Genomic DNA, 26,401 nt, shown 5'->3' with positions numbered 1-26,401 from the left:
AGTGTTTTGTTACATGGATCCAATTTAAAACTAAAAGGGATTGGGATGGTGCGGATCTACATGACCCCTGGAGTTCAGCATGGTACAGTATCTGTCTGGTAACTGGGACTTTTAAGGGTGGTACAGAGTTGTCCAATACAGGTCCCTGGAAGTTGCTACCTTGTCCCTCGGAGTTGTACAGTACCGTTTCTTTCTAGTTCCTAGAAGTTTCCACCTAAAAACATGGGAATTATGCAATACAGTATCTACCTGGTTCCTAGGAGTTGTATAATACAGTATCTACCTGGTTCCTGGAAGTTGTACAATACAATGTCTACCTGGTTCATGGAAGTTGCTACCTGGTCCCGGGGAGTTACTACCTAGTCCCTAGGAGTTGTATAATACAGTATCTACCTGGTCCCTGGGAGTTATGCAAAACAGTATCTACCTGGCCTGGGAGTTATGCAATACAGTATCTACTGGGAGTTGTACAATCAATCAATCTACAGAATCTACCTGGTCCCTGGGAGTTGTACAGAATCTACCTGGTCCCTGGGAGTTGCTACCTGGTCCCCGGGAGTTATGCAATGCAGTATCTACCTGGATCCTGGAAGTTGCTACCTGGTCCCTGGGAGTTGTACAGTATCTACCTGGTAACTTTCAGTTGATGGTGGTTCTTTTCAGAGCCCTGCCATCATGGTTGAACTTTGTCTCTAGAAAAAGCACAGTAGGAAAGAGCCGTTTCGTTCCAGAAATAGCTATGGTTTTGGTTTTGTATCTGTTTCAGTTTTATGAATGGTTGTTGTGGATTACAGGTACTCCTATTTGATCTCTGTCTGTATGGTTCATATTATCTAAAATTGTTTATCTATTTTATATTATTAGACTACTTCTAAGAATCAATCAAAAGAATAATTTTGATCTATATAACAACTTATTTAACATTTGTTGTAGTTGCAGCCCGAGTTGCAGTTTCCTTTTTAAGTGTGTTGTAATAAAACTGCATATGACTACAGTACAGTATAATAATAATTGCTCGAGTATAATCTCACCCCTAATTTTGACTAAGACCAGATACAGTTACATTGTTAATGCAATTCGAGTATTATCCCACCTCATAATCTTCCCCAAATTTCATATATATAGGCCCATGGGAATATACTTGGTATTATACTGTACTTGATTTTGATTATTTATTATCTTTTCGTTTCTTGGTTAATTATGATAATTTTTATTACTTTTTTTAATTTTTGGTTGTGTATTTTTAATATGAAAAATAATATTGTGTATTAGGTGGAGGAAATTATTTATTTAATTGCTTTACAACTTTTTTACCTTTGCTCTGTTTTTAATAGTGTCAATATTATTCAAAATCAGAAAACACTATAAATAACTAATTATCCCCAATTTAAAGATTTAGTTTTTTATTATGAAATATAAAACATTGTAACGCCATTGTTAATAACAAGAGTTGTGTGAAATACGCCCCTTTTTTACTGATATTCAATGAATTATTACCGTAATGTAAACAAAATAGTCTTTTTCTATAAATAATGTATTGTTCCTTTGATATATACTTTTTTCATTAGGCAGTTTTGGTGAATTTCATATCTTAATACCATTATGAAAATCTTCCATAGCACCACCATATTTAACAACACTTGTTCTGTTTCACCACTAATGAAAAATAAATGGGCTTATTACCAATGCTTTATATTTTATAAGAAATGTTGAACCTTTTTTATAACATTTAGTACATGTTTATCATGAAACATTAGATTATTTTTTTCTTACTATCTATTGTTTTTCTAATTTCAGACGGCCAGATACTTCGTTCAGTTGGCTGATGAACCCGTGGAAATCTTTCCGTTACATCCTCTTTGACCGGCTTAAATGGATTTTACTCAAACTGTTTTTGTTTGCTTTAGTAATAGCATTTATTGTTCTTTTTATCTATGCCTCTCCTGGTTATCTGGTGAAAAAGATTCTAGGGGCATAGAAAAACAGTTGTTGTGAATTATTCATCATTGGGAGCCTATTCACCACCTATGAACAAACATGACAAAACATCTTTTTATCAATGCACCTCTCAGATCCCTGGAGAATTGATTGAAATTACATTATTGAACAAACATTAAAGTCTTGTCTACACTATCAAACTAGTTTGACAAAAAAATGTGACGTGTCCATATGGTATGCTCAAATACGGTAGTGATATGACATTATCATGTCCATATTTGGGCACATCACATTTTTTTGTAGACAGAGCTTAATATTTATTGTGAGTATTCCTACCTTTGGACATAGACAAAATAATATAGGCTATATTGAGGATAATGATAATCATGGCTGAACACCATGGTGCATATGGCTCAAAATACAATATTTATTAGGAGTGACTGATGGACCAAGGGAGGTATAAAAATATATATATTATTATTTTTATACCTCCCTTTATGGAATGTGGTTTGGTGAGTGACTGATCCATCAAAATTAGCTTTAATTAGTTGTTGATTAACTAATCCATTGATTGATATTGCTTATTTAAAAGCTTTAATTCAATATTTTTTAATTTGTATATTATGTAAATTTTTATAAAAGTTTCTGCATAGAATAGGTGCACATTGTACAGATTCAGTTGAGATTCTTCTATATGAAGTGCTTTTAAAGGGTAATTAGATGCATAGACTTTAACTAGAATATTATGTATATATTTTATAATAACTTTAATACTGCTTGTGTGCTTAAACAAAACTCACCAGAATTGTAATAATATTATCAAGATATTTATTTTCTCATATCTTTTAGTTTAGAACTAAATTATACCCAAAAAGACACTATTATTCAAAGCAACTCAAGTGTAAAATAATATTGAATGAACATGACACATTGGGCCTGTTTCTGCTGCAACTGCTCAAAATACGGTATAAAAATACGGTATAAAATACGGTATTTTTTATACCGTATTTTTTAGTACCCCGTTTCTGCTAACAATACTTCTTGGGTGGTCGTGTTAAATTTCATCTTTTTTACCCAAATTGCCATTCATTTATTTGATCGATAATTAAAAGTCGCAATAAAGGAAGTTTTACGTCTCACTTTCAACAGCCTAGCCCTAGTGATAGAGATGTTGTGAGAGCACAGAAAACATCGTAATGGGGACAATTAATTTGTTCCCTCCCCGAGTTATTGTATTTTGCAATGTTGTACTGCTTTTGCAGGCTCTTCAGCTTTGAGTTTACTTGCTTTGGAGACAAGTCTATTCCATACTCCTGCTTTATTTTTTTAGAAATGTCTTTATAAATGTGGTTGTCCCTTTTATTACCTTTTAGTTGGTCAGACATTTTAGCTTCCCCACACACATTTATTTAGTAAAACTGTGACGTATTCGCTCCACATTTTCGCCGAATATATCTATACATGTGTGTAAAGCAGCTAACAGCGACAGAAAATAAAAACACGAATGGTGACCTTTTGTCATGTAAAAAAAAAATACGGTATTTTTTATTGGCAGCAGAAACGGGTACAAAAAATACGGTATAAATTTGTAAATACCGTATTTTATCCACAAATTTTGTGGGGAAAATACGGTATACAAAATACGGTATATTTTTTATGAGCGCAGTTTCTGCTGCCAAAAATATACCGTATATATACGGTATTCAAAAAATACCGTATAATATACGGTATTTAGTTGGCAGCAGAAACAGGGCCATTGTCTACCTTACCCAGGGTAGTAACCATTTGATCAAACTTTGACATTTTTAAAAGTTTTCTTTTTTAACACATGTTTCGTTCCAAATCACTTATATTTTATCAATGTCTGATATTGATATTTCTTTGTTTACTTTCTTTTGTGTTCAACTCACCGTTTATATTGAAAGTGCTGTTAAGTTATTAATTGAATATATATTTTTATATAATACTTTGTAATATATAATTTTTTATTTATTTTTTTAAAGGTACCATATTGCAATATTATGTATATTTTAATATATATATATATATGTTAATAATGTATTTGATGTGTGCTTATCTAAAACTATATTTATGGAAATTTACAGTTACATATTTTATTTTAATTTAAGTAATTGGTTGCAGGGTATATCTTTCAATTGTATTGTACATATTGCGCTTGTGTACAAAATTTAAATACTTTTTGTAAGATAGTTGGGAAATTAAATGTTAAAATAATGGTTTTCAATTAAAAGAAGCCTCCGCTATACTAACTATGTAATAATTGGTCCTATACATTATCATTATGTCCAGTATCTCTCAAAATATGGACTTTATAGGTTGGCCCAGGGTGTTATGTTTTCCGTAAAGGCCAGTTTTCTTTTAGGGGGAAAATGGTCTTTTTACATACATGCTTCATGTTCCATTTCACGAAGTGGAGCAAAGTTGTCATTTTGATCAAAAGGTTTTGTTTGGAACTATAACAATTACATTTTTTTTTCATATATCTCTTTTGTTTTAGTCGACGAGACAAGTTTTTCTTCACAAACCCATTCAGAGGATTGTATCATCTACTTTGGGTTCAGCATCGCTGTCTTATCATCAAACTATTAATCATTTCTCTTATTATGTTGTTTATTGCTTTGCTTTTGTATTCAATGCCTGGTTATACAGTCAAGGCACTGTTTGGTGTATGAAATAGAGTGAAATGAGGTACGTCTTCCAGATGTCTTGTGTGACCAAGAGTGGACGCGATACATCTTCCAGATGTCTTGTGTGACCAATAGTGGACGCGATACATCTTCCAGATGTCTTGTGTGACCAATAGTGGACGCGATACATCTTCCAGATGTCTTGTGTGACCAATAGTGGACGCGATACGTCTTCCAGATGTCTTGTGTGACCAATAGTGGACGCGATACATCTTCCAGATGTCTTGTGTGACCAATAGTGGACGCGATACATCTTCCAGATGTCTTGTGTGACCAATAGTGGACGCGATACGTCTTTCAGATATCTTGTGTGACCAATAGTGGACGCGATACATCTTCCAGATGTCTTGTGTGACCAATAGTGGACGCGATATGTCTTCCAGATGTCTTGTGTGACCAATAGTGGACGCGATACGTCTTCCAGATATCTTGTGTGACCAATAGTGGACGCGATACGTCTTCCAGATGTCTTGTGTGACCAATAGTGGACGCGATACGTCTTCCAGATGTCTTGTGTGACCAATAGTGGACACGCGATACGTCTTCCAGATGTCTTGTGTGACCAATAGTGGACGCGATACGTCTTCCAGATGTCTTGTGTGACCAATAGTGGACGCGATATGTCTTCCAGATGTCTTGTGTGACCAATAGTGGACGCGATACGTCTTCCACATGTCTTGTGTGACCAATAGTGGACGCGATACGTCTTCCACATGTCTTGTGTGACCAATAGTGGACGCGATACGTCTTCCACATGTCTTGTGTGACCAATAGTGGACGCGATACGTCTTCCAGATGTCTTGTGTGACCAATAGTGGACGCGATACGTCTTCCAGATGTCTTGTGTGACCAATAGTGGACGCGATACGTCTTCCAGATGTCTTGTGTGACCAATAGTGGACGCGATATGTCTTCCAGATGTCTTGTGTGACCAATAGTGGACGCGATACGTCTTCCAGATTCCTTGCGATACTGTATGCTGTTTACAATTTTACAATTGTGAATTATTTTCAATAAAAATGTAATTTTGTTGTATTCTATGATGTAATAAACTAGTTTATAAATTTGTAATAATGAAATTTGTAAATCAATTTTTGGACATAACTAGTTACTATGGCTTTATAAGATCATGATAACACAATATATGCGCATATATGGCAATACTGTCGCATAATTAATGAATTTTAAAAAATGGATATTTTGGCAATTTTTCGAAAAAATAGTACAAGGAAATTTTCAAAAATGACAACATTTCGACCCTTTTATTTTTCGACAAAACTAGTTACTATGGCTATATAAGATGATGATAACACAATATATGCGTACATGTTTGAAAAAAATCCCTGTACTATACTGCCCTGTCGTAAAAGAACGACTCAACTGACACATTTTTAGGGAATGATACACCTTGTGGTATAGGCCTATTCAGATATTGAAAATTTTAACTAGAAATATGAAATTTAAAAATCAAAATACTATAGTAACCATTTATGTCAAAAGTGGTTACTATAGCACAATTGACATGCGCAGAACCCATTATTCGCCTCTGCGCATGTTTATTATACTATAGTAACCATTTATGTCAAAAGTGGTTACTATAGCACAATTGACATGCGCAGAACCCATTATTCGTCTCTGCGCATGTTTATTATGCAATAGTAACCATTTATGTCAACAAATAAAAGGGTCGAAAATCCGCCATTTTTCGCAAATTTCGCTGTACTATAGTACAGGGAATTTTTCCAAAAAATGGCAAATTTTCTACCTTTTTATTTTTCGATAAAAGTGGTTACTATAGCAAAATTGACATGCGCAGAACCCATTATTCGCCTTTGAGCATGTTTATTATACTATAGTAACCATTTATGTCAAAAGTGGTTACTATAGCACAATTGACATGCACAGAACCCACTATTTGCCTCTGCGCATGTTTATTATGCAATAGTAACCATTTATGTCAAAAAATAAAAGGGTTGAAAATCAATCATTTTTCGGAAGTTTCGCTGTACTATAGTCAGGGATTTTTTTCAAAAAATGGCAAATTTTCGACCTTTTTATTCTTCGATAAAACTGGTTACTATAGCACAATTGACGTGCGCATTTGGACCCTTTTATTTTTCGACAAAACTAGTTGCTATGACTGTATAAGATGATAAAACACAATATATGCGTATATATGGCAATATTATCGCATATTTATTGAATTTTAAAAAGTGGATATTTTGGGCATTTTTTGAAAAAAATCCCTGTACTATAGTACATGGATTTTTTTCAAAAAATGGCTAATTTTCTACCTTTTTATTTTTCGATAAAACTGGTTACTATAGCACAATTGACATGCGCAGAACCCATTATTCGCCTCTGCGCATGTTTATTATACTATAGTAACCATTTATGTCAAAAGTGGTTACTATAGCACAATTCACATGCGCAGAACCCACTATTTGCCTCTGAAAATGTTTATTAAGCAATAGTAACCATTTATGTCAACAAATAAAAGGGTCGAAAATCCGCCATTTTTCACTAATTTTGCTGTACTATAGTACAGGGATTTTTTCCAAAAAATGGCTAATTTTTTACCTTTTTATTTTTCGATAAAAATGGTTACTATAGCACAATTGACATGCGCAGAACCCATTATTCACCTCTGCGCATGTTTATTATACTATAGTAACAATTTATGTCAAAAGTGGTTACTATAGCACAATTGACATGCGCAGAACCCATTATTCGCCTCTTCGCATGTTTATTATGCAATAGTAATCATTTATGTCAACAAATCAAAGGGTCGAAAATCCGCCATTTTTCGCAAATTTCCCTGTACTATAGTACAGTGATTTTTTCAAAAAATGGCTAATTTTTTACCTTTTTATTTTTCGATAAAACTGGTTACTATAGCACAATTGACATGCACAGAACCCATTATTCGCCTCTGCGCATGTTTATTATACTATAGTAACCATTTATGTCAAAAGTGGTTACTATAGCACAATTGACATGCACAGAACCCATTATTCGCCTCTGCGCATGTTTATTATATGCAATAGTAACCATTTATGTCAAAAAATAAAAGGGTTGAAAATCGATAATTTTCCCAATTTTCCCTGTACTATAGTACAGGGATTTTTTTTAAAAAATGGCTAATTTTCTACCTTTTTTATTTTTCGATAAAAATGGTTACTATAGCACAATTGACATGCGCAGAACCCATTATTCACCTCTGCGCATGTTTATTATACTATAGTAACAATTTATGTCAAAAGTGGTTACTATAGCACAATTGACATGCGCAGAACCCATTATTCGCCTCTTCGCATGTTTATTATGCAATAGTAATCATTTATGTCAACAAATCAAAGGGTCGAAAATCCGCCATTTTTCGGAAATTTCCCTGTACTATAGTACAGTGATTTTTTCAAAAAATGGCTAATTTTCTACCTTTTTATTTTTCGATAAAACTGGTTACTATAGCACAATTGACATGCACAGAACCCATTATTCGCCTCTGCGCATGTTTATTATACTATAGTAACCATTTATGTCAAAAGTGGTTACTATAGCACAATTGACATGCACAGAACCCATTATTCGCCTCTGCGCATGTTTATTATATGCAATAGTAACCATTTATGTCAAAAAATAAAAGGGTTGAAAATCGATAATTTTCCCAATTTTCCCTGTACTATAGTACAGGGATTTTTTTTTAAAAATGGCTAATTTTCTACCTTTTTTATTTTTCGATAAAACTGGTTACTATAGCAAAATTGACATGCGCAGAACCCATTATTCGCCTCTGCGCATGTTTATTATACTATAGTAACCATTTATGTCAAAAGTGGTTACTATAGCACAATTGACATGCGCAGAACCCATTATTCGTCTCTGCGCATGTTTATTATGCAATAGTAACCATTTATGTCAACAAATAAAAGGGTCGAAAATCCGCCATTTTTCGCAAATTTCGCTGTACTATAGTACAGGGATTTTTTCCAAAAAATGGCTAATTTTCTACCTTTTTATTTTTCGATAAAAGTGGTTACTATAGCAAAATTGACATGCGCAGAACCCATTATTCGCCTTTGAGCATGTTTATTATGCAATAGTAACCATTTATGTCAAAAGTGGTTACTATAGCACAATTGACATGCACAGAACCCATTATTCGCCTCTGCGCATGTTTATTATGCAATAGTAACCATTTATGTCAAAAAATAAAAGGGTTGAAAATCAATCATTTTTCGGAAATTTCCCTGTACTATAGTCAGGGATTTTTTTCAAAAAATGGCAAATTTTCGACCTTTTTATTCTTCGATAAAACTGGTTACTATAGCACAATTGACGTGCGCATTTGGACCCTTTTATTTTTCGACAAAACTAGTTGCTATGACTGTATAAGATGATAAAACACAATATATGCGTATATATGGCAATATTATCGCATATTTATTGAATTTTAAAAAGTGGATATTTTGGGCATTTTTTGAAAAAAATCCCTGTACTATAGTACATGGATTTTTTTCAAAAAATGGCTAATTTTCTACCTTTTTATTTTTCGATAAAACTGGTTACTATAGCACAATTGACATGCGCAAAACCCATTATTCGTCTCTGCGCATGTTTATTATGCAATAATAACCATTTATGTCAAAAAATAAAAGGGTCGAAAATCGGCCATTTTTTGTAAATTTTCCTGTATTTTTCGTACAGGGATTTTTTCAAAAAAATGGCTTATTTTCTACCTTTTTATTTTTCGATAAAACTGGTTACTATAGCACAATTGACATGCGCAGAACCCGTTATTCGTCTCTACGCATGTTTATTATGCAATAGTAACCATTTATGTCAACAAATAAAAGGGTCGAAAATCCGCCATTTTTCGCAAATTTCCCTGTACTACTATATAGTACAGGGATTTTTTCAAAAAATGGCTAATTTTCTACCATTTTATTTTTCGATAAAACTGGTTACTATAGCAAAATTGACATGCGCAGAACCCATTATTCGCCTCTGCGCATGTTTATTATACTATAGTAACCATTTATGTCAAAACTGGTTACCATAGCACAATTGACATGCGCAGAACCCATTATTCGTCTCTGCGCATGTTTATTATGCAATAATAACCATTTATGTCAAAAAATTAAAGGGTCGAAAATCGGCCATTTTTTGTAAATTTCCCTGTATTATAGTATAGGGATTTTTTCAAAAAAATGGCTTATTTTCTACCTTTTTATTTTTCGATAAAACTGGTTACTATAGCACAATTGACATGCGCAGAACCCATTATTTGTCTCTGCGCATGTTTATTATGCAATAATAACCATTTATGTAAAAAAATAAAAGGGTCGAAAATCGGCCATTTTTCGACAATTTCCCTGTACTATAGTCAGGGATTTTTTTCAAAAAATGGCAAATTTTCGACCTTTTTATTCTTCGATAAAACTGGTTACTATAGCACAATTGACGTGCGCATTTCGAACCTTTTATTTTTCGACAAAACTAGTTTCTATGACTGTATAAGATGATAAAACACAATATATGCGTATCTATAGCAATATTATCGCATATTTATTGAATTTTAAAAAGTGGATATTTTGGGCATTTTCGAAAAAAATCCCTGAACTATATAGTACAGGGAAATTTTCGAAAAATTCCCAAATTTCGACCCATTTTTTTTCGACAAAACTAGTTACTATGGCTCTATAAGATTATGATAACACAATATATGCGCATATAGGGCAATATTATCGAATAATTATTGAATTTTAAAAAGTGGATATTTTGGGCATTTTCGAAAAAAATCCCTGAACTATAGTACAGGGAAATTTTCGAAAAATTCCCAAATTTCGACCAATTTTTTTTCGACAAAACTAGTTACTATGGCTCTATAAGATGATGATAACACTATATATGCGCATATATGGCAATATTATCGCATAATTATTGAATTTTTTTTAAAAGAGGATAAAAAGAGGATATAAAGAGGATATTTTAGGAAATTTTCGAAAAATGACCAAATTTCGATCCATTTATTTTTCGACAAAACTAGTTACTATGGCTCTATAAGATGATGATAACACAATATATGCCCATATATGGCAATATTATCGGGTAATTATTGAATTATAAAAAGTGGATATTTTGGGCATTTTCAAAAAAAATCCCTGTACTAATAGTACAGGGAAATTTTCGAAAAATGCCCAAATTTCGACCCTTTTATTTTTCGACAAAACTAGTTACTATGGCTCTATAAGATGATGATAACAAAATATATGCGCATGTATGGAAATATTATCACATAATTATTATTAAAAAGTGGATATTTTGGGGATTTTTCGAAAAATCCCCAAATTTCTACCCTTTTATTTTTTGACATAACTGCTTACTCTATCATAATTAACATGCGCAGAGTCGAATAACATGTTCTGCACATGTCAATTATGATATACAGTAGTAATAAATTATGTAGAAAAATGGAAAGGTTGTCAATTCCTGTACTACTACAGTATAGTGACTGATGCTTGATGCTAGAAGAAAAAATTTGGCATATTCCTAGCACTCATGTATTAAAGACAATACTGGATATACAGGAGTACGATAGAAGACCATATCTATGCAATTTTAAAAAGGAGAGTTTTCCAATTTAAATTGATTTTATTTTAAATTCTACTTACTTCGCTCGCTCCCCCTCTAGGAAGTGTAGACGATGGTTCTCGGAATGATAATGTTCTCCTTATACATTTTTTACCGGTTACCATTATTGAAAATGCTTGACATTCGTAAAACTAAACTACTTTGTTTCACAGTGTTTTAGATGATTAATAACATTTTAAAGTATAGTTTTTATTGTTTGGTAGGGCCCTTTGGGGAGGCGGAGGTCATTTGAGAGAGGTGCTTATTCGAGGGATATATGTTAAATTTTTTAGTTCTAATAATATGGTAACATTTATAATCAAATGAAATCCTCTCATAGATATGAAAAGTGGTAAAAAAGAATAACAAATGCTTGGTAAATTGCAGATAACAGTGCGGTGAATTCTACTACAAATAGTATAATTGTGTTATTATTATGTGGATGGACGTTTATTAGATAGTTGGGTTGGGGGGGGGGGGGTAATTATTCAAAGTGATGTTTTATTGAAGAGGCGTTTATTCAAATGAATACCATCCTAATAATTATTAATACATTATTTAATTTAATCATCTTTTGAAACTAACTGCCGTGACAGAGTGGGCCCAAGAAAGAAGACATTACGGCTTGCAACATGGGCAGACATCTCGGTCCTAACGGGACACAGGAAGATAGCCTACAGTTATTCCTGCAAGCTTACTCAATAAAACTCAGCTATCGGGATTTCACTCGAAATCAAATCTCCCTATGTAATTTTATAATACTATTCCCCACAATATATTCTGATTCTTTATGGCGTATATTTAATTTGATCTTTATTAATTTGCAGTATAATTCCTATTATTTAACTACTGTACCTTCACACATATGTGGTATGTTTTAAAATAAACAAAAAACTGAAATGGCTATGATTAATGGCCAATTTTTTTTTCGTCTTCCAAAGGGACACTGTATTGATTGATGGAAAGTGCCTGTTTCCAGTCACCTTTAGGGTCAAATCTATTATTTTAACTGCTCCCTTGTGTATAAAAGAGAGAAAATATTTGAAACTAAGGTGAACTTATCTTAAACCCGGAAATTACTTTGACTGGGAAGAATTGAAATTGAGATGAAAATCTAATGTTGAAATCATAAATTGTGTTAAAAAACTCTTTTTATATAACACCTATATAAATTCCTGTCATTTGATTGGACGAATGTGGGTCACATGGCGTGCAATAGTACGCACTATTCAACGATCGTTAAATAGTACTTTTTGAAACATTTTTGTTTGTTATTTAGATGTTATATAAAACAAATAATGAATGTTTTGTATTCGTGTAATGGTACAAATAATGGCACTTGGTGAATGATGAAAGGTTATATCAACTCGGCTTTGCCTCGTTGATATAACATTTCATCATTCACCTCGTGCCATTATTTGTACCATTGCACTCATAAACATTCATTATTTGTATAATAATATCTTCCTAAGATAGAAATATAGAACAATAGCGTCGCTGTGAACACTAATGTTATCAAATCTACGTTTCGCGGTACATCTCAGATAGATAAGGTAGGTATCCAAGGCGGAGATTTGTACCAAAGTTTTTGCATTGTGCTCGCCTATGTCAGAATTAACCATAATTTATATATAGATAATTATATATATTCAGTATATACTTTTTTTCTGCATAAATAAACTATACTATGATGAGCCTACATGTTTGACATGTTGTCCCGTTGCCAGGACAACGCCATCACTGTTTGTAAGTTGAGCTTCCGTGAAAGCCAATGTTCTTCCTTGTTTCATAACTTTGCCATCTATTGTAACCTCATCCCCTGGCTTGGCAGCTTTATGAAAACTACAAGTCAAGCAAATAAGGAAATCATTTAGTACCAGATTTATATTCAAATAAACATCCTCTTTGAATCAACATCTCCTTCAAATAAACGCCCTGTGTTTATTTATTTCCTCAAAATAAACTTCCGCCACATGCATGTATATTAAAAATATTGTATTACAACACATTTATATTCGTAAATAGAATTCATTGATTGACATGATCTACATATTACCAAGCATTTTTAAACAATTTGTCAGGGCTGTATGCAGGATTTGATTTTGGTGGATGCGGAGTTATATAATTGAGACCAATTTCATAATGCTTATAATCCGTTTCAACATTTATAAACGTACCTGGGGCTTCGCAACGAAGCTGTGGCTTTTAGAGCAAGTTGAATGATTTCAATTTGTTTACCGGGTTCATAAATACGGCAAATTATTTCTACAAGCACGTTTAAAAATGTTGAGACGTATTATAATTATTTTACATAAACGACAAGACTGGAGTATATATTTGTTAATTTATTTAAAGACCCTATGTGGTCACCCGCCCCCCCCCCTCCCCTTTTTTTTTGTAATTGTGTTGTATTTTTCCATATCTTGGGGTATGTTACCATATTACACCTAAAAGAATACACATGCCGGCCCTCACAATGAACTATGTTCTAAGGCCTACTTACCTTACATTGAGATTGACTGACACACCAGCAGTGCCAGCTTCAGTGGATAATAAAGCAAACGTTGTTACTGAATCTATCAATGTTGATATATATCCACCATGCATTGTTCCATACATATTTAGATGTTCTTCATCGACCTTTAACCTGCACACACAATGACCAGGTTTAGCGGACACCACCTGTATCTGTATTATACAAATGGTGTTGAAATGTGTTTAGACAAAATCAACATATATAATGCTAATGCTTTATATAAACTCTCAGTAAGGGTATACAACGTATATGCTAGGCCTGGCCCTAGCTAGTAGGTCTACTAGGCACTACTTCCGGGTTATAATTAGAAATAGAAAATAAATAAATATTTAATATTATATTAATAACTAATTAATTAATAATAAAATTAAATGATTGTATCTATCAATGTTTTCATTGACATCATACATACAAAGTCGTATAATATTATGAGCTAAGTAAGCCTGCTAAGCCTTACCCCGCGACCGAAGCCATATAAACGATTCTTTCTCAATGTTCGCTGCGCTTCACCCTCTATATATATGTAAACATCCAACATATAGAACATTGGGGCCTAGCTAGTATGACGTGGGAATCTAAAAATGAATAACCATAATGAGCTTAATATTGACCTAGTGATAGTTTAACTAACTCACATTCCTTAAAACCCTGTCATATCGTTTAGTATTTGCCACGTGTTGAGTAATTTGTTTAATTGCTTGAAATGTTGCATTACTTTTTGACCCTGCCATGATGTTTTTGTATAAAATGATATGGGTGGATGAACAACTTCAGTCCCATGACCATGACGTCATAAATCCAGGTGCGCGAAATGATTCTCTGTTCAGTAGTGTCTTTTACTTTAAATCTTGGACCTCAAAAGGTCCATGTTTAAATTACAGTTTTTTGTTTTTGTCAAAGTGAATACAGTAACTATTATATTTATAGAATATTCAACAACAACATTTTTTAATATTTCTTTTCTGGCGGACAAATTTAAAATTAAACGGGTCAGCCTTAGGCCTAGTATAGGCTACTAATGAAAAGTCATTTAGCAGAGTTTTATAACTGCACGTGGTATATTTATAAATAAAAATGCTAAAATGGCTATTCATAGTTAATTAAATAGCGTGTTAATTTGTCTACGGAAAAAGAAATAAGCCTACTTCCAATAATGAATTTAAGGGGTTATGGTGGGTAGTGGTAAACTTACCCGGTGAAACTGCGCATATGCAATTTATAAATATACTAGCAATTATACCCGCCCAAGGGCGAGTTTCAACATTAGTTTACAGTACAGCCTTCTCAGTACATAACACCCGACGCCAGTATCTGTCTATACTCACCAACCTCCACCCCTCTTCAATAATACCCCATACTCTTTCTTAAAAACAAATTCTTCCCAGTGATGGACAAATTAAATTCAACCTAAGCTTCGAATTGCGAGGAGTATGCATAGCTACGATGGGTCTAATAATGGTTGAAAGTACGTTGTAAATTGTGTAAATGAATAGGCCTAGGTGTCGTATTGGCTGATAATTAAAATATGTAATTTAGATACTGCGGTCCCCCAGCCTTCTTTCTCCTTTCACGACCCCAGCCACCATCAACAAACCTTAACTCCTCCCCTGGGTGGACAGTTCAAATTTAGTAACTTTTCCTAGTACAATCCAATCATATAGGCTACTTCATTACGCTAGTATTTTCGCTCCTCCTCCCCCTACAAACACACCCCAGATACACTGGGTGATGTGTTGAAGCCGGTTCCAGTACAAATTATGTTATTATCACTCCCAACCCATAATCCCTCAGCGGCAGTTTTCAAATGTAGTTTAAAACATTCCAAATACATTTTCGGTCATGGTGATAGGCCTACATCCCCACCCCAAACTCCCATCCGCTTCCCAGGAATGATTACATACTTTAACATTTTCCAACCACAATTCTGGTGTAAGCAAACTCCCAAACCCTATCTCTTAACCCCACTCTCCAACAATTGACGTTTTTTCCTTGGAGGATTGGTGATGTAGTTGAACCATGGAGGTATCTCCATGGTTGAACACAGTAACAGTAAACAACATGTGTATGTTCACACAGGTATGGATGTCTGTAATGAGACAATCCAAGAGACCGATACATAGCTGGATATGGTTAAAGTACTTTGCTAAATGTGTAATTGAATAGGTCTCATATTGGTTAATGAATAAAATATGTATATCTATATCTATATTTCCCCAAACGCCTTGCTGAGGATAATTGAAATACTGTAAAACTTGTGTAGTATAATTTTACAATTCGATAGCCTACAACCCCAAGCCCTAGCAAAAAATGACATCACAAACCACCACACCACCCCCTCCCCTCCCCCCCCCCCCACCCCTCTCACAAAAACCCCAGGAGTCGGGGGAATTTTTTTAAATGTAGTTTAAAACCTTCCGGGTACAATTGCCATCATTTTGATACCCCATACGTATGGTTACGTGCAGAAACAAAAATTTTTATAACGAACAAACATGGCGGATGATGTTGAAATATAGCTTAGAACATTCCCGGTACAATTGCGGTCATTTTGATACCCCATGTGTAAGTAACACAATTTTGTATAACGAACAAACAAACAAACAGACAGACAAACAGACAAACTCTCTCACTTATAATATAGATACGCAGAAATTCAGTTCAGTTCAAGGTTTTATTCAATAAAACGAAAATTTACATTGTAGCCAAAGGCTAAATTGTGTAAAATTTTACAAAATATTGGACATATAAAAAAGTGATCACATAAAAAGAACATCTTATATTAAAATGGAATTGGATTAAGTACATAAAAAATATTTCAAATTACACTATAAGTAAGATATCAATATTACTGTAATCAAACTATAGCCTCTTATCAGTTTATTGTAGGCAGGCGAGGAGTTCGAGTGATATACTTTTGTATTTAATAACCGACAGACATAAGTAATAATTGAAATGTGCCTCTGTCAACATTTACCTCTATTACGAAGCTCGTTTATAGTAGTGTGTCCGGGGGTTCTAGGACACCTACCCCCTAGACAGTTACCCCCCGGATGTTTACCACCCGGACAACTACCCCCTTAGGACAACTACCCCCCGGACAATTACCCCCCGGACAACTACCCCCTTAGGACAACTACCCCCTTAGGATAACAACCCCCCGGACAACTACCCCCCGGACAACTACCCCCTTAGGACAACTACCCCCTTAGGACAACTACCCCCCGGTCAACTACCCCCCGGTCAACTACCCCCCCCCCCCCCCCCAATCTAAAAGTAGACAAATATATAGGACCGGTTTCTGTAAAAATGAAATCATCTGTTTTTAACGGGTGTTTCGAAACTAGAGACCCGAGACCAGAGACCTGACACGACCCAATACGAAAAGGGAGACCTATATTTGGGTCTCCCTTTTCGTATATTAGGGTCTCCCTTTTCGTTCTGGTCTCTTTTTTTGTATATTTGGGTCTCCCATTTCGTATATTTGGGTCTCCCTTTTCGTATATTTGGTCTCCCTTTTCGTATATTTAGGTCTCCCTTTTCGTATATTAGGGTCTCCCTTTTCGTATAGTGGGGTCTTCCTTTTCGTATAGTGGGGTCTCCCTTTTCGTACGTGGGTCTCCCTTTTCGTATATTTAGGTCTCCCTTTTCGTATTGGGTCTCGGGTCTCATGGTCTCTGGTCTCGGGTCTCTAGTTTCGAAACACCCGTTTTTAACCGATTATTCTGTTTAACAGCACGCTAGGCCCTAGATTTGCTAGATTTAAAGTACCGTATTTATTGAAAAAAACGGCCTGGGCTGTTTATTGTTTAGGTGGTTTTTAGGTGGACATTTATTGGAAGAAAGTTGTTTATTCAATGGGAGGGGGTATAATCTAATGGAAATAGACGCCGATTATTCCATATGATGTGTCATGAGAGTGACATGGTCACCGTTTATTTGAGGGGAATTTATTTAAAGATCGCCGTTTATTCGGTGAGTGAACATTGAGGTCAAATATCAAAAGTGATATTATTCTTCAAGTGTACAAAAATACAAATGACAAATTTGAGACAAAAATTAATTCTTTTAAGACCAGTGGTTATCGAAGCATTGTCCTGACGCAAAAATTATTATTATTATTAGCGAACCCAGTTTTTACAGTAAATACAGGGAGTACTATATAATACGTTCGACTATCCTATGATCATGTGACAATCTTCAGTTTATACCAGGCTATATTTATGTTCAATCTTTTACTTTTGTTTACAATAATGAATAGTAATTCGTCAAAGTAACGAATTAAAATATAGTTATTAATTCCTATTATACGCTGTTGCAGAGGTCAGGTTGTTGAATGGCCTGGGTGGTAGTTGTCCGTCCGGGGGGTAGTTGTTCTAAAGGGATAGTTTTCTGGGTGGTAGTTGTCCAGGGGTTAGTTGTCCTACGGAGGTAGTTGTCTTTTATTTTTTTTTATTTTATTTTATTTAATTTTCAGGCAAACATACATGACAACACAGCGGTGCAGCACCCTGAGGATTGCCATGAGTGCAAAGCACTATAGAGATGGCTCTCCATATACTGCACTAGAACATATAAGACAAACATATACACAAGATGCTCTACATAGACAAAGACTTATTATTAAGTCTTTGGGAGTGGAGTTGTAAATTGTCATGAGAAAAAAACCCTGACATATGACAGGACTTGAACCCAGGACCCTTAGATTGGTAGCCAAGCATCATAACCACCAAGCCACAGCTCCACTCCTAAAGATTATTTGCCCTCGGAGTATTGTCCAGGTCCAGGAGGTAGTTGTCCTACGGGGAGTATTGTGTCAGAGGCAGTTGTCCGCGGGGTAATAAGATTATGATAATATAATTTCTAATTTGATACGATTAACCAAAAAGGAATTACAGTGATACGGGTTACTGGTGGTACTGAGCTATTATTGTTTTTTTTTATCATGTATATAAATATATTGTATAATCCGGGTTGTAAAATGAAAACAAACAAATGAAATGTTGTCCAGGGGTTAGTTGTCCTACGGAGGTAGTTGTCCTAAAAGATTATTTGCCCTCGGAGTATTGTCCAGGAAGTAGTTGTCCTACGGGGAGTATTGTGTCAGAGGTAGTTGTCCGCGGGGTAATTACCCGGGGAGGAGGGGGTAATTGTCCGGGGGGTAATTGTCCGGGGGGTAATTGTCCGGGGGGTAATTGTTCGGGGGGTAATTGTCCGGGGGGTAATTGTTCCTAGGGGGTAATTGTCCAGGGGGTAGTTGTCCAGGGGGTAGTTGTCCTAAGGGGGTAGTTGTCCTAAGGGGGTAGTTGTCCGGGGGGTATTTGTCCGGGGGGTAGTTGTCCTAAAGGGGTAGTTGTCCTAAGGGGGTAGTGGTCCAGGTGGTGGTTGTCCGGGGGGTAGTTTTCCGGGGGGTAAATGTCCAGGGGGTGAATATCCGGATACGTGTCCGGGATGTTGTCGCTAATTATAGGCATTTTGAAGTACAGAATTTCTATAGCGATAAAAGTTTAAAGGAAATACAGAGTACTGTATTTAATTATACTAACAATGGTACAACAAACAACGTTTCTATGCTTCGTCACCGCTCACAAGAGATTTAAAAGACTATTAATAACACTTCCATGAACTACAACGTTTTTGCGGAAATAAAATTGCGGTGTTCAAAGTTCAGTATAAATACATTAGATCGACTATATACACAGTCGGTTTCGTTGGCGTGTTTGATTTATGAATATAACACGCATATTCCTGTTTTCGTTTGTATTTTTTGGTGACGATGAAGTACAGTCGGAATGAGCGTGAAGAGCGTCAAACCTGTAAGCTTTAAAAAGTTTATTCAGACGGTAAGAATTCCGCAAGTCTTTGAGGTACAGGATGGTTGTTACGGCAGTGTGTTGGGCGTATCATCAAGAGATTTCTCAAAAGGAGAAATATTTCGCGCAGAATCAATCGATCATGTTGTGAATGTGACATTTTCTGATACATACAGTATATCCAGTCAGAAGGGACTGATTACACTCCCCTTGGAATTTAAAGGATTATTCAGTCCAGTGGTTGGTACAGATAAGACGTTAAAAACTATCAAAAGTATAGTGTCTGACTGTGATTTCCCATGCACTGCGTATTGCCATGAAGATATCAAAGTTTCAGGTAGGCATACTACACTTCCTAAAGGCACCAGAGTTGATTTTATTAAATCAACAACGTTCACAGGACATGATAATGTGTATGTCCTTGGTACATATTATTCGACAGCAACGTCGCCAAAGAACATACTCATTGGAATCGAAACCAACGGTTATTTCGATGTATCTAAAAAGCATTACACTTTAAGAGAACTATTGCCGCGAATGCCAATTCAAGTATTTCAGGTTACCAATACATCATTTACTGAAAGTCAATTTATACCAGGTCTACCTGATAATTTTAACGATTCTCTATTTCTGTCCAAAATTGACGTTATAAATTGCCGACCCGTAGTCGACACCGCTACAGTCATCCGAATACCAATCGAAACTGATTTTACAGTTACGCAAATTGTACTACCAGATGATCACTTTAATACAACTAAAAATATACACGATATAGTGAAACGTGAAACACATTATCCAATATGTGTGGAGGTAGTCGACTTTGACGATTCATTGAAAATAAGCGGTATTATGCGGGACTTGCAAACAGAACAGTTATTAATAGTGGATGGAGTTGATGAAGTTGAAAAGGTCCTTACAATGGGTACAGAACGTTACTTTACTATACCTACTGAAACATACAAAGGTAGCTTCAAGGTGGGTCGATGTTTATTCAAACAATTCACAATTATTCAATGTATCAAATCATAAAAGAAGTGGGGGATTAATAACTATTGTATGCCAATATCATTTTCATTTTTCTTTTTGAAATCTAATAGTTGATAGAACAGCAACAACAACAACAAAGAAAGAACACAAAAAAAGTCCCTTTTCTTTTATTTTACATCTCAAATTTCTTCTACTAAAAGTTTCCTATATCATATCCGTTTCAGACGCGGAAATGTACTGTGCAGTATAAAACTCGACCAACATTATTATAATGTGTTGGTTTCCTTCCCGATGGAGAAAGAATTACATCCACAGGATCTTTCTATACTATTATACTATTGTATGATTGTTTTCACATTTTGCAGTCGTCGCGTCGGTTACCTTCTTTGTTGTGTAAAATAATAGAAATAAAATTGATATCTTATAAACTTTCTACAAAAATAATGTGATTTATTCACGATTTGATGTTTAGTATAACACATTATACAATAAGTAATCTAAGTTTTTAGTTTAATTTTAAAATTTATAACTAATAGAACTATTTCAATTTTTTGTAGGTTGTTCCTAAAATATGTCAAACTGCAGATGAAATGTGGCAAAATCATTCAGGGAAGAAGTTAAGAGTGACGGAGAATTACATCGTTTCAAACTCTGATATAGATTCGATATATATAGGAGACATCTTAGTACCAAAGGAGATGGGAATTGTTTCATTCGAGAGGGAGGAATGTGAGGTTATCATCTGCTCACGTCAATCCGATGTTCCAGGACGTTCTAAAACCGTTAATGTACCTTCTTATGCCGTAGGTGGCTTTGAAGAAATTGATTGTACTGACGAAACTTTTAATCTCTCTCGGCTACCCTGTGAGCTACCATTCAGGGCAAGATTACACTCAACTCCACAACGACGTAAACACAATGAAGACGATGTTATTTTACGCGATGAAGGTTGCTTAAAATTGGAAATGTCCTATTCTGAGACTGACATTTTTGTTAGTATTTTTGACGAAAGTAAAAATACTACAACGCATCGGTTCTTTATCCCAGAGCATACATTGGTCAGAGTGAAAAAGAGGAATTTACCATTGGGTTATAGACAAGGAATGTCTAGTGCAACACATGAAAGACTAATGGTTGACGTCATGTCAGAATCGGACTTTAAGTCAATGTGCCTCACTCACCAAGCGTACGCTGAGCCAACTCAGTTACCACCTCCTATACCCCCTCGACTCGATATTGTAAAAAAGTAAGAAAGTAATATTTGTAAAATCATATCGCAATATATAGTTTCACTTGCATTTCATAACAAGATCTCCACGCACGACAATATTCCCATCATAGGAAAATAATACACAATAATACAGCAACGTATGTGTATCACGCATGTGGTGCCTGTATTATGTAAGGTTAGTTTAAGTGATTAGGGTCTTGATATATTATATGGGACACACGTCGTCGTGCTTTTGTAGAATTGTCCTAGTTGGAATCTATACTTTATACCGATAATCGTAAATCGGGTACTAGCCTAACCGTTGTAGAATGAATAACAACATAATTTGATGTTTCTATGCAAAAACGAATCGCGAAATTTCTTTTGTGATTACAAACCGATCTTATCTAAGGTTTCGTAGAAATCTTATTTGATAGTTGCAGAGACAAGGCATTAATATTCATACTATATATATTTTATTCTTTTAAGAAGACAACCACAATCTAGTAGAAACTCATCGTCATCCGACTCTGACAATAACTACGACAAGCCTGATCTCGGGTAGGCCTACGGTAGCATTTGTGTTCCATTTTTGTATAATTGGTGCCAACCCTAGAATTTGTCCACTTTCTATCTTGTCACAATAGTATTCAAAATAACAAAAACAATACAAAGTTAAACATAAGCCTAATAATTAAATATTTATTTCCCCCCCCCCCCTCCCCCACACACCACCTAAAAATAATTTTTGTTAAATTGTTTGTTGAATATGCCATGTTAATGTCACAAATAGTTATTCACTTATTATTATTAATATATACATTTATAATTGAATATATATTTTATAAATGAATAACTTTATTAAAACTGCAAAATGGCCTATTCAAAGTCTGATTTTATTAATCTTTATTTTTCATGTTTTTGGGGACAAAACATCTTTAAAATTTGAATTGCATATCATACAGCCTGTATTATTATTTTTCTCGAATACGTCACTCTGTACCTTAGTAACGATAGAGACCATTGGTTCACCAGCATTCTTTCATTATCTTTTCTGTATATTTTTGTTTTACAGCAAAATTGTACGCCCCTCAGATCACCCAGTTGGATACGTCGTACCAAAAAGTAGGCATTCGAACAAATTTAGTTTAGGCCTAAACACTTTAAAGAAAAAGTTCAATAAAAAGAAAAAGAAACCACCAGTTGATGAAACTGGTCAGGGTTACTATGAGTCTATTGATAGTGATGAAGATGCACATGACTATCTAGATCCAATTCCTGTCTCAAAAGGTAAGAAATGAAAAACTCTGGTGCATCATGTAAGCGTCACCGACACAATCTGTTATGATAATATTTTTATTAATTATATTTAATTTTTGTTTAAGAAGTCTATGCATTTGTAATTACTACAGTAATTTCAGATTTCTTTGGCGACCTCTGAATGATTTTTAACTATTCCAGAATAGGCGATATTCGGTGTATAGGTGTTACGATATTCGAATCTCTTCACTAAGTGGGAAAAATCCTATTTTAGTTTATTTTCAGTCTTGTATTTTTTTTTGTATATACAGTAATGGAATATTTATTTTTAAATAAAGTGATCAATTCAATTCAATTAAAAAAACTTTAATAAACAAAGAATATTATTATTATAAAGTGATTTATCTGCCTTTAGCTTTATAAACATTTGGAATAAGGAGACATTAACATTTTCGACGAGTTATTGTACATTAGGAAACAAAGTGAATAAGAAAGATGGAACCGATAATATAGAAAGACAGATTATGCAAATATAAGTTATCCGATAGATAATCATTGCTGATATGTTCAATAATATAGTATAACGTGTTCTTTCAATGTCTTATACAGTAGTACCAAACCTTGAAGTGGAACGTTTAGAGCACTTGTTAGCCGATCTCGATGTCAGCCCCGACGTTCTTGAAAAAGTACATGAACTTAAATTAACAGAACGTCAATTCATTCGACAACTAAAGACGGCTTCAGACGAAGAATTAATGCAACGTTTGAAATTAAAACGACTGGAAATAATCGCCCTGAAAGGAATATTTACGTGATGTTTACAAGATAACAATAATGTCTGAGTGTGAAATTGCCTTGGTGAAATAGAAAAGAAACAACTGTGTATTTCAATATATTCTTGATGAACTTGGAATTACTGAGATATTTCTAGAAAGCATAATTATCTTTAGATAGGATAATAGTACAATTTTTTGTTTTAAACCACTTTTGATAAATACAGTTAATAATACAATTTTAAAACTTGTTCAACCTGATTAAAGTTAGATACTACTGTAGAAGAGAGATGAGTACTTCTTTAGAAAAGATACTTTTGTGTTTTATTTATAATTAATTCGATTACTCTAATTAACGAGTGATCGTCAAATTTGTGCATTTAAACCCTGCTGCAGCAATTATACAAGTCATATTTATTGTTGAAAGAATTTCATTTAGCTTCGATTTTGTATAGATGACAAATTTCGTTTTTGTAAAAGCACAAGTTAACGGAGTACTTACTCGAACGTTTCGATCTCTATCAGAGATCCTTCTCAACTGACTGCGGAGTGTTAATGCAGCTTGGTCATTCTTGACGTCATCTGTTGATGACGTCGTACGCCTCCGGTTGTATGTTGGAGGTTGTGCGGGGCTCGGCCAGGTGATGTGTCTATCAAATCATTGTACAAATGCGAGAGTTCGTGGGCTCCAGTGTCCCGGTTCATGGTCTTCTCTTTATTTCTCCTTATATGTAATGATTCTCTAATCTGTCTGTCTTTGCGTTTAGGCTCTTTGGTTAAGATGGAAGCCTCCCAGTTCGGTACATGATTGTGTTTTATGACATGTTCTGTAATGGCAGATTTGTGTATGATCGAAGATGTGGATGTTCTGGAGGCCCTAGTCATTACTCCCACCGTGTTTGTTGTAACATCTTTTTTGTGATCATTAATTCGTGTTTGTAATGCCCTCCCTATTTCCCCAATGTAAACTTGTGGACAATTGCGGCAGGTGACTTCGTAGATTACTCCACATGTATCCATCTTCTCGATTTTATCTTTTGGGTGGACGAGGCTATTCTTGATTTTATTTTGGGGTAGGAAATAGGTTCCGACATTGTGATAGGAGAGAGTGTGTCGTATTCTTTCTGCCATTCCTTTTACATAGGGGATTCCTATGCTACCTCGCATCTTGATCTTTTCCTTCTGTGGTTCGTGTCCTTTGTTCTTTTTTCTTTTTCGGTTTTCCATAACTCTCTGGAAGGACCACTCTGGATACTGGCAGTTGTGTAACGCTTTCTTGATGTTATCCATCTCAACTTTCCTCAAATCCATATCTCCCACTACCTTCTCAGCTCTGTCCACAAGTGTGTTTATAAGCCCCAGTTTGTGTTCGAGTGGATAGACTGAGGTGGTAACTGTTCCATTGTCATTGTCACAATCTAAATGTCCAGACATTTTAAACTTTTTTTCTTAATTGCAACCCTTAGTAAAGCCCATTGAAAAAGAACAATAGGCTTATTGTAGTTCTGAACATTATGCAAAATGTCTTTATTTGAATGGGGGTTTAAGTCTACGTGAGTAGAAGAGTCTTTCATAATGATTAATAATAACTAAATAATTCCCAGCCGGATAATTTGTAAATGGGAATGCTGTAGTATAACAATAGCTCTCTGAGACTAAGACTAATGTGATACACAAGCTTATACAAATGCTTGTAATTGAACATTTCAATAGAAGATCAAAATATTCATTTGATTTTGAACGTGTTTGTATTGTGATTGTAGTTAATATCGTCCTGTTTGTATTACTATCAACCTGATCAGCATATTGGCCTAAACTCACCTTATAACTGTCCTAAAGTAGATCTGTTTGGTATGCATATTATTATTGGTCTCAATCCAATCGAATAGATTATCTAGATAATTTACATCACTTGCTCATAACATTAGGATAATATAAAGAAAAACTGTCTACTGTGAGAGAGTGAGAGCTCGATTAACCTATAGCATCATTAGTAGTTTGTTTCTTCGTGTTCTCTCTGTAGGATTACACGAACACCATGCCATTTTATAAGAACATCTTTATAATAATTACAGTATTACTATTTACATTAAATAAAATAATATGTGTATATGTTTGCACTCAAGTGTTAGTGTTGCTCGAAGCCGTGCAATTTTTTCTTGTTGTTTTACTTTATAGTTTTGATTCAGCGTTTTGCTTATTCACTTGTGTTTTTAGTAGTTCCAAAAACTGACACCAACATAATTTGTCAACCAATGCGTGACGTGGGCAGCAATTGGTGATTTTGCAGTTATCTACGTCAATGGTGTTAGGCCTACACAACATAACAACTTTCATGTAGGCTTATAAACATTCTTTGCAATTCTTTGTACAACAATGAATTATATCATTAACCATTAGAGTAATACAAAAATCATTAAAAATATATATATAATGAAATACATAATGAAATACATGTTCAAAATGTATTGATATTCGACTTGTTTTGCCTATCTTGCTTGAGCGTCTCTGATTCCATCAGTCAGTCTTGCATTATAAAAAGTTTA

At 34.6% G+C, this 26,401-nt stretch overlaps 3 protein-coding genes across 7 annotated transcripts in view; 2 read left to right on the top strand and 1 right to left on the bottom strand.

The window, feature by feature from the left end:
• Positions 1–2,967, top strand: part of LOC140063053 (otoferlin-like) — a 41,292-nt gene extending 38,325 nt beyond the window's left edge. For all 5 annotated transcript variants that reach the window (XM_072109489.1, XM_072109487.1, XM_072109484.1 and 2 more), the window contains one exon: positions 1,798–2,967. In XM_072109489.1, coding sequence (XP_071965590.1) covers positions 1,798–1,978 — 181 coding nt within the window. In that variant the 3' untranslated portion in view covers positions 1,979–2,967. The remainder of the gene's footprint in view (positions 1–1,797) is intronic.
• An 8,289-nt stretch (positions 2,968–11,256) lies between these two features.
• LOC140062184 (acyl-coenzyme A thioesterase 13-like) lies at positions 11,257–14,632 on the bottom strand. The gene is made up of 3 exons (XM_072108270.1): positions 14,451–14,632; positions 13,783–13,967; positions 11,257–13,121 (listed from the first exon to the last, which is right to left on the bottom strand). The coding sequence occupies exons 1-3, from the start codon at positions 14,544–14,546 to the stop codon at positions 12,965–12,967; spliced, it is 438 nt and encodes a 145-aa protein (XP_071964371.1). The 5' UTR covers positions 14,547–14,632; the 3' UTR covers positions 11,257–12,964.
• Positions 14,633–19,322: 4,690 nt separating this feature from the next.
• On the top strand, positions 19,323–26,317 carry LOC140062737 (uncharacterized). The gene is made up of 5 exons (XM_072109062.1): positions 19,323–20,600; positions 21,170–21,858; positions 22,312–22,383; positions 22,898–23,112; positions 23,692–26,317. The coding sequence occupies exons 1-5, from the start codon at positions 19,605–19,607 to the stop codon at positions 23,895–23,897; spliced, it is 2,178 nt and encodes a 725-aa protein (XP_071965163.1). The 5' UTR covers positions 19,323–19,604; the 3' UTR covers positions 23,898–26,317.
• Positions 26,318–26,401: the final 84 nt, after the last annotated feature.

The sequence above is a fragment of the Antedon mediterranea genome, chromosome 11 (genome assembly GCF_964355755.1).
Source record: "Antedon mediterranea chromosome 11, ecAntMedi1.1, whole genome shotgun sequence".
Classification (NCBI taxonomy): Eukaryota; Metazoa; Echinodermata; class Crinoidea; order Comatulida; family Antedonidae; genus Antedon; species Antedon mediterranea.
Note: the sequence above shows the minus strand (reverse complement) of the source record. Positions and strands in the feature narration are given on the sequence as shown.